The 9,946-nt window shown below is 30.0% G+C and overlaps 1 protein-coding gene across 1 annotated transcript; it reads right to left on the bottom strand.

The window, feature by feature from the left end:
• Window positions 1-3,779: 3,779 nt before the first annotated feature.
• On the bottom strand, window positions 3,780-9,492 carry LOC108343948 (uncharacterized). Its single transcript, XM_017582405.2, has 3 exons — window positions 9,304-9,492; window positions 8,925-9,072; window positions 3,780-4,052 (listed from the first exon to the last, which is right to left on the bottom strand). The coding sequence occupies exons 1-3, from the start codon at window positions 9,356-9,358 to the stop codon at window positions 3,968-3,970; spliced, it is 288 nt and encodes a 95-aa protein (XP_017437894.1). The 5' UTR covers window positions 9,359-9,492; the 3' UTR covers window positions 3,780-3,967.
• Between the last annotated feature and the right edge of the window lie 454 nt (window positions 9,493-9,946).

The raw sequence follows: 9,946 nt of genomic DNA, 5'->3' as shown, positions 1-9,946 counted from the left end.
TTGGTTCACGTCCATTCTTCATCAAATTCGTCATTTTTCACCAAAATTCATTGTGATAATCGATTATCACTTAAGATAATCGATTATCTTAGTGAAATTTACCCAGAAACATCACACGGGAAGGGATAATCGAATATCATCCTAGATAATCGATTATTTCGAAACCACACTCAAAACCAATGCACATATAATCGATTATAACTAATGATAATCGATTATTACTGAATCAAACACATCCTAGACATGATTCAAGCATTCAAACATACATACATCAATCCTAGATCACGTGGGAACATAGTTAACACATCATACATGCATTTAAGCATCACATACCCATGTAAACATACTCAAACACACATAATACATCACTTGAATCATCTAGATTCGATTATTGACATGTTATACGCCCAATAATAGGGTGCAAAAGAGTCTTCGATAAAAACACCAAATGAGGTTTACAATCAGTCAAACTAACTAAGTATAATTCTTACAAATGAGAAATAAGAAGATGAAAATTCTCTGAAACAAAGTTGCTGATGCGAGACTATTTTCTCCCAAACTAGACCTTCGATTGACGATCTGAACGGTCATAATGAAGAACCGTACGTATGAAACTCACTGTCCAAAAAACAGTCCAATCTAACGGTGAACGACTTCACAACAACGAAAACACTAGTGTAGATTTTGTGTTACGCGGGAATAATTTCCTCTTTTCGTTTAGGTTGTTTTCTCTGAAATTAATCCTCCAATTGACGATCCGAACAATCAGAATGAACAACCATACGTCTAGAATCCACTATCCAAAAATCAACTCTATCTCTAATATTTTCTCACTTATAATAATACTTTTTATTTTAATTTATTATAATGAGTCTATCAATTATATATATTATTATTATCTAGTCATAATATCTAATTATATATAATAATATCCCTTTTAAATATCTAAATCCACCAAAATTATATCTCCTTTCAACTACTTTATTTCTAAGACCCTATTTTTCCAAGTCTTACAAAAGTTCATGACGATTTTATTGTTGTAAAAATGAAAAGTGGAAGAAATTACAACTAATACTTTTTTAGCATCTTCAATTTATATCATAGTCAAAATAATTAACTTAGAACTTGAGTTTTATAAAATATCTCTATCACATGAAATTTAAGATTTTAGCTTTTAATTAACAACGTAAGTTATAAGAACGAAATAATTGTAAACTTAAAAAAGTTAACGTATAAATAAAAAATATAAAGTTAGTTTTATGACTTTTGAAGCATAAATTGCAAGAAATCTTTTAAAATGTGATATTGTAAAATCTACCTAAAGCAAAATAATTCCACATAATATGATTTTTATAATATGTTTAAAAACTTTACATTTTTTTATTTCCTTAAATTTTATTGTTTTTGTTATTTGTTTATACTTGATGGCAAACTTTTAGTCAAGAGTCTTATTACAAGAAGCATGACCAAGTTTTTGCAAGAAGAGCCAACATTAAAAGGTGAAATCAAGCTTTTCTTCACTTGGGTCATCATGGAGAATAAAGAATAATTTAGGCTATGTAGTGTAGGTTTGTTTAAGGTTTGTATTAAAGTCTAATTATTGTAGGATTTTTTTTCTTAGTTGAACATTCAAACTATGTGGAAAGTATGTGTCATGTTTCATGCTTCCAATGGAGACGATTTTGCTTTAGTAGTTACTACATGGCACTTTAGAAATGGAGAAGATTTTGCTTTATGAGTGGTCACATGTCCTTCTTTCATTGGAGATGATTTGTGGACATTTGCTCACTCCTCAAAGGGCCACCATTTTTGGCCAAGAGTTGCATGGTAGGGTTGACATGCAAAGTTTTTATTTTTAGGGTCTTTATGAGACACCTTTAGCCTATAAATAAATGTGTCTCTTCCCTTGTAATCATCTTTGATGTTGAATAATGTTATGTTGCCCAATTTTAGCTATATTACTCATCTTAAGATCAAGAGTATAGCAATCTCTCTTTTAACACCACATCACCACCATAACTATTAAAATAAAATCGTCTATAAAACTAAATTGTCTAAACACTTTCATATGTTTTGAAGTTTAATAAACAACATTAAACAAAATGAGCATATGAGTTGTCATTAGAATAACAATACGACTAAAATATAAAAGGTTTGTAAAATGCTCTGAAATATCTAAACACCTTAAGGAAAGCCTTAGTAAAATATCAAGGTATGAACAGACACACCACTAAACGATTTCCCTAATTAATGTGTCAATGAGAGTCTTGCTGAATGCAATGAATGTTACATATTGATAGGCGATGATCAAATGAACTCTCGATATATCTTGATAGATAAAAGTGTCAAACGAAGTTTTTGAAAAGCACGCTAAAAGTCTAAAATGATATTCCAAAAGCTTGTGTTTAAAGACATATTGCTAAATGCATCCTTGAATGAAATAGAGAAAAACTTAAAGAAATGTTAACATAGGTTAGACGATACAATGTGCCAAACGATCTACTTCATCCGATGATGAAGTCTTCGTCAACTGCTTGGTATCTTAGTGAAAAGCTTAAATGATCAAATCCTACCCAAGGTTTGATCATTTATTTGCGGATGACTAGAGGTTGAAAATTGAAGTTTGATTCCTAGCCTTGACGAAAGAGTTTTCCGAAAATGGCTCAAAAACTTAGTATCTCTATCTGATACTATAGTCTTATGTACACCATGTAGCTTAACCACATCTCTAAAGAAGAGTTTGGCAATGAAACTAGCATCATCAACTTTGTGGCATGGAATGAAATGAGCCATCTTGTTAAATCTATCCACTACCACAAAAGTGGAATCAAATCCCCTTTAAATTTTGGGTAAACCAAGCATAAAATGCCAATGTCTTCCCTTGGAGATGAAGCAATTAGAATAAAATTGAAGTAGTTTTAGGTAGACCAAACATCTTTATCATATTTTTTGAAAAATAAAATTATTCAAATTATTTAAAAAAAACACTTTCTTTATACTAAAATTCAAATAAAAATATATTCCAAAGCATAAATTCTGCCATAACTATAATGACATTTTTAGGTGCATAATGCTAAAATATGTTAACTGTAATATTTGTCCGTTTCCCCCTTTATTAACAAACTGAATATGAAAAAGATAAATAAAATTGTTTGAATTGCACGTATTTATCTAAAAATAAATCATTTTACCATGGAAATATCCACCTTCTATGCATTCAAAAAACTTTTCGGTGTTAATAATTGTTTTCAACAATAAATAATAATATCATGACAAAAAAAAGAAATATGCACTTATTGTTAATAACAAATTTAAACTCAACCTATTTGCCATCCCAATATACTTCCAATCGAATGAAATATTAAATCAACTTCATAACACCATCATAGTTGATCTATTTACACTTTATACTCTTTTGGTATTAGAATCAAATATAATTAAAAATATGTGGGTGGTATAATAGAAGCTCCATCGCAGATGACATAATAATTTAATGAACTTGACTTGAATATACTTTTATTATCTTACGGAATAGATTTAGTATAATTCAATCTTACAAAAACCACTTTCTAAACTAAAATAATACCATAGCTATTGAGAAACAAAATTATATATAATATAAAAAATATCTAAAAAATAAAAAAAATTTATATATAATATCTAGTTATATATTATTTAATAGTTTTTGTATTTATTTTGCAATATTCCTGGTTCACAAAGCACATTCAAAGTCAATCCTTCGTAACTTAAACCATATTAAAAATGGCTTTGAATAGAAGTTGTAGTAACAAACCAATATCTTTGCATTAATGTTCTATTATCCATACAAAATTCGCAAAAACAAAAGGTTTGAGTAATAATGAAGGTCCACATACGTCACAATGATGAACATCTCATCCTAAATGTCTAAAAAATTGAAATGGAAGATGTCAGATTATGTTGATAAACTGTACCGTACACATTGCAATCAAGCGGTCTGGATTCTACTAGAGCCCTCTGCTTGTTTTAACATGTATTCTTTCTTCATTTCCTCCAAAACAGAATCATTGGTGCTGTAAAAGAATTAACAGAAGATATCAATTCCACATACATTGCAATGTTTGATTTGGAATAAACTTCTGTAGGAGTCTTATGGAAAATTAATGTATTAATCATTAGAGTCTTTTAAGTAGTTAATGTGTTACTCATTTTTATCTGTTTTGAGTACAATGGTCAGAGATATGTGAGTCTATAAAATGTATTGTTGATTGCACGAATAACACAACAACAACAAAGATAAATCAGTTTTTCAAAAAGTAAATTTGTTGTCTACAAGCAACACAATTATACTAAACTGCATCTCCCATAGTTCACAACATACAACTTTGGTTGTAAGCTGAAGATGATAATAGCAGCAAGAGATCAAATTTACATGAATAAGAAGAATGATAAACAATAATTAATGCTTTACTGATGCTTCTCCTCTTTGGTCGCTGACATGATGGAAATTTTGAAGTATTTATTTATATAATTGGGAAGTACATTAGATGTGTGGTTATTTTGAAAATAAAGGATAGCTAATAATTATCAGTGTCATTATTTTGAACCACTAAATGAAGATCCAAAATGCAGTATTTTCCCTCTTTTATCAAACACATAATGAATAGAAAGATTTAACATGGACAACATGAAGAACCCGTGCAATGTATATATACACATGTATAACACTGTTTTTAAAATTGTAGTGTATAATAATCACCTTATTGTCATCACTCTTCCAATAGGTATGATGTTTTTCTTATGTATCATTCCTCTTACCAAAGAATATAGTAAATCTTACATATCTTGTCTGAGTAAAAGATTGACAAGAATGTTCAGAAACATACATGGTTTAAATCAGATAAACAGATAGAATGTCAAAATTGGGATACCAAGAAATGAACCTAAATGTCTTCTTCTAATAGTTGGGCTGATATTTGCAAACATATAAAACAAGCAAATCTAGAAAACGTCCTATTAGTCACATTAACTGGTGAAACTTGCTAAGTTTACAACTCACTGCAACACTGCTAAATAAAAATTGTATTCCTCAAGGTACTTTAACTTAGTCCTTTAGGGCCTCTTGCAGGACAATGGTACAGTTGTTTGTTTTATTAGGAGGTTGAGCCTTTTATCATTTCGTAAACTGTTATTGATGAAGCCAGTTTATTAAAGAACCAATTTCCAGAAATTTATCATTGAGATAAAACGAACCAATGAGATAAAATGAACTAAATTTATCATTGAGAAAACAAACCAACGTATACACCTCAATTTTTTCAAAAGTTGCTCTATCATCTAATTTTTCAAAAGCACCTATAGGTTTAGGATATGTTTGAGCCAACTTTGAAAATTAAATTATTTCCATAAACCATCGTATGAATAATTGTTTTTAATCATAAACAATTTTTGTCAGGGCAAGTTTGCTAAACAGTGGTTTAAGATTTAATTTTGTTTGGATATTAAAATAACAGCTTTTAGATAAGAGTAACTTCCCCTCTCTTAGGATTTCATATTTACAATAACTTGGGATACACCACATACAATGTATGAGAGGGAAAATAAGGGAATTCAAAGAGATACACCTAGGAACTAGTTTCAGCACAAAGCACATAGCACCTTACAATAAATCCTATTGAAGACTATTTATTCTAACAATTATGAATCACAAATTTTTCAAATTAAAAAAATTGCTTATTTTCCAAAAAACAAAAGCCTTTTTCAAAATTTAAGCAGATGTCCCAAACAGCAGGCTTATTTTAAGCTAGTTTTTTTTTAGAAAGCAGCTTAAATGTTAGGGAAAAAGCTTTCCTAAACATGCTCTCATCAGGACTTTTCTAAGTTAGGAATCAAATACTTATCTCAATTGAAAAGCTTTAATAAGCTACAAGCTAATCCAACGTGGACATAGTGTTAGGAGTTAGCTAGAAGAAAAGGGAAATAAGTAACAGACAGTTAGAGTAGTTAATTAGTTAGTTATAAGAATTTATTAGATATAAACAGGGGAATTAAGCGGGTAGAGGATTCATTATTAGCTCATCATTTGTAGATCAAGCTTTTACACTTTCTTTTCTTTCCCATTTCTATTTTTGATTCCTAACACATTATTCAAGTATAATTATAAACTGGTAACAAAAGAATACATTACAGACTAAAGTAAAACATCCTTTCTTACACACACATAAGTGTCTCCTTTTCTTGATCTCCAATGATGAACAAATTTGATGGCAAGTACAAATGACCAAATTAATGTTAAGACAAGATCCTGAAGAGAATAAATCGTCTAAGCAACCCAGGTTTTGCAGTTTAACAAAAACCTTTAAACAAATAATGCTATGCATGAAAAGATGTCTTTTAAAAGAAAGAGCGTCTAAAGAAAGAAATATAATAACATTTCCTAGACCAAACTATCTAATGAACTACAACTATGAACAATGTTTAAGCAAAGAAAGCGTCTCTTTTTAGAATTATCTAATACACTATATGAGTAAGCAAAGCGTCTTATGAACAAGAAAGTCTATCTCTTTTATAACACTAAAGCTAAAAGAAATTTTTTATTCTAGTGTTATATAAAGCAAAGCGTCTTAAGAATACATTGTCTAATGAATGACCGCTAAATGCTATAACCTTTGAAGAAGCATCTAATAATTATACTATCAGATGATTATACATGTATGTTTTATCAAACGATGCATTTATGAATGACGGTGAAAAATGATAAGATGATTTGAACATGCAATACAGTTTAATGCTTACCAACATTTAATGCATGTACGATTAAATGTGTTGATGCTTATATACTTTGTTCTTGATATTTGTGCATATCACTAAAGCAAAAAGATATGATCAAAATCACTGCACCCAAGAAAAAGACGTTGTGAAAGAAGAACATTATGGGAATGTTTCCCTTGAAGCCTTTTGCTCTGTCACATCGTACAAGATCAGTTTTCTTAAGGCTATGATAAAGCTCTGACCTCTACAAAGAAGACTAAAGTATGACTTCCTACCTAAAGGCTAACTGCTCTCCTAAAGTCAACTTCCTTGTCTAATGGTTATCTTTTAAGAGAAGCTATATATAGACGAAAGCTTGAAGAGAAGACAAGAATGATAACAAGAAGGATAAAATAAGAAATATAGTGAACTCAAGCTTCCTGTGCTCATATATCGTCTGACATTGTAAATTTCTTTTGAGAGAAAAACCTGAGCAAATCACATAAATCTTTGTACTGTTTATATCCTCTCCTTTAGAGTTATTATCTCTACTTTTGCTAATAACACATTTTGTGTTGTAAATTCTGAAGAGAATTAAAACACTTGTCTATAGGGTCAAGACCATAAGTGGTTAGAATACTTCAGACTAAAAGTGGTTAGAATATTTGAGACCAGAAGTGGTTAGAATACTTGAAACCAAAAGTGGTTAGAATACTTGTAAATTTACACTCAGACTAGTCGTGTTGGCTATGGAACTAGAAGTGGTGATAATATCGTGTAATCTTGTAAACGATTAGGGAAACCCCTTAAGAGTTCTTAAGAGAAAACTGGACGTAACTTAGGTTGAGTGAACTAGTATAAAATTTGTGGCTTATTGCTTTGTTATCTAAAACGTTTTCCATTTACTTATCTTGTTAAAATTAGTGTCTAAACATATTACAATTATATATCTCCTTTACAAGTCAATAGACGATGCTTTGTAAAAGGATTTTAAAAACACTATTCCCTCTATAGTGTTTTTCCTATGTTTTCAATTAACAAAAGTTATTCAAGGAAAAGGGAGGATTCTAATGACTAATGTACACAAGAGACAAAAACATGAATATATGTCATCAAGTTTTCAGCATCTATGAAGGTAAGTAAACTTGATAAGAAACCAAAACCCTTAAATTGATCCTACAACGATGAGAGTATTATTACATTAGTACTACAAAGAATTTTATTACCAAAGTAGTCTATCAAAGATGTAACCAAATTCAATATGTTGGTTGATATCAATTAAAGTTATTTTTCAATTTTATTGGTTGAAGTTATTTTTTGGCCGACTTTTTTGACTGATGTGGTAGGAAAATTCCCCTAGCCAACATTGTCCAGAAACAGTCCTAACCAAGGTTCAACAAAAGCATCCCCAATTAGAAAAAAATATCGAAATTTACTCTGAACAGAAAATTAATATTGGTAATGTTGATCCAAAAAACCATCCTTACACAAAAAATGAACTTGATAGACGTGAACCAAAATAAAGGTTGGCAATGTCTTTAAGGCCCATTTAGCTTAAAAAATATTTTCCTGTTCTATTTTCTAGTTTCATCACTAATTACAAATACCTTGTTTTCATTGTGTTTCTTGTTTTCAATGATTCATATTGCATTCAGTGAAAACAGCATAAGAATATTTGACTACAAGAAATAGAGTGGAAACATGGCGGTGTTAATACTCATTAATGGAAACAGGACAGTTGAAAAGACAAATGAGGAACAAAACTTTATCCTTTTCTAAAACAGGCTAAAACTCAATTTGTCATGTCCCTTTGAATTCGACAGTACCTATCCCTTATCCTGAGAAGTTTTCAATATATCTTCACTGAATTAAACCCTACTGAACAGCATTAAGAACTTAAAACTTTGCTTAAGCAATTATATCAAGAATTCTAAGAAACAGAATAAGATGCACAGACACAAGGGAGAATGAAGAATGAAATAGAAAGGCAACACTGAATATTGTATGTGGTATAATTTTCACTATATACATGAGAAACGATAATTCATGATGGAATGACAATCTAAAATAACTTAATACTAACAAATGCATTCAACTTGTCTACAAATCAAATTAACTTTTCTTGCTCTCAACAAAACAATCCAAGAACTCAATCAAAGAAATCAAACAATGATTCATTTCATAACAGAGCTTACAATTGATGAAGGCAATCATTCAACTCTTTAGCTTGTTGGCGACAACGCCACACAACTGACAGTGTTTTCCCGGAAGCGCATTCAGCATACTTTGCCGTGTAACGATCACACTCCTTCAGTGCCTTCTGCTTCATTTTGCTGCGCAAAGCTGCAAATTTTATGATACACCAGCTCATTAATTTCACCAATTAAAAAAAAAAAACTTGATATTAACCATGACCCCATCTTGGATACGTATGAGAACTACCCATTTCAATTAAACCAACGATTAACTAAAAGGTTTCTCGTTTCTTCCTCGGAAATCACAACTTTCCGCACTTTTTGTAATCGGTACGTTTAGGGTTTAGAATTTGTGGACGAAGTAAAAAATAGGTGGTACCTTCTTCCACTTTCTTCTTAACGTGATTTTCGCGTGCGTCTTGAATGTAACCCATTGAGGTTTGAATATGACAATGAGATTGAGATTGTGCTTTAGAAGTTAATTGGTTCACTGCAGAATACTCTGTTGAAGCATGAAGAACACAGGTTTCTCAGCGGAAAGGAGAAAAGAAAATATAGAATACACGGGGATTTTGCTAGAATTTTGAGTGAAAAAGTTAAAAGAAAAAAAAAACTTAATTAAGGTTTAATTTTCTGATAAATTTAAACAAATTTAATTAAATTTTTATTAAATTTTTAACGATTTATTGAATACTAAATATTTATATATTCTAATGGGTCTATGTTCTTCATTTTTTTATTAAGTGTATGATGTGAGTTAATTTGATGAGAGAATTCTTATCCTATCACTATTAACAAATCAACAGATGATAAAATTTTGATGATTTCTAAATCAAGTCAAGAATAATAAAGAATCAAAATAATTTAAAAACTTATACTATGAGAGAAAGTTTTTGTAATTATTTTAGAAATATGTTTAAGACTTAAATTAGAAAAAGGAAAGTATTTTGATAAAATTATTATAGCGATTCATGGAAGAAAAACATTATTCACGTGAAAAGTAAAATAATTGATTAAAATGT

Source organism: Vigna angularis, chromosome 8, assembly GCF_016808095.1.
Source record: "Vigna angularis cultivar LongXiaoDou No.4 chromosome 8, ASM1680809v1, whole genome shotgun sequence".
NCBI lineage: Eukaryota > Viridiplantae > Streptophyta > Magnoliopsida > Fabales > Fabaceae > Vigna > Vigna angularis.
The sequence above is the reverse complement of the archived record's forward strand: the minus strand, read 5'-3'. Positions and strand labels throughout refer to the sequence as shown.

Coding starts and splice junctions, on each gene's coding strand:
- LOC108343948 (XM_017582405.2), bottom strand. CDS start 9,358: ATGGGTTACATTCAAGACGCACGCGAAAATCACGTTAAGAAGAAAGTG. Junction 9,073..9,303: donor TAAGAAGAAAGTGGAAGAAG/GTACCACCTATT, acceptor TAAAATTTGCAG/CTTTGCGCAGCAAAATGAAG. Junction 4,053..8,924: donor AATGATTGCCTTCATCAATT/GTAAGCTCTGTT, acceptor ATTCTTTTACAG/CACCAATGATTCTGTTTTGG.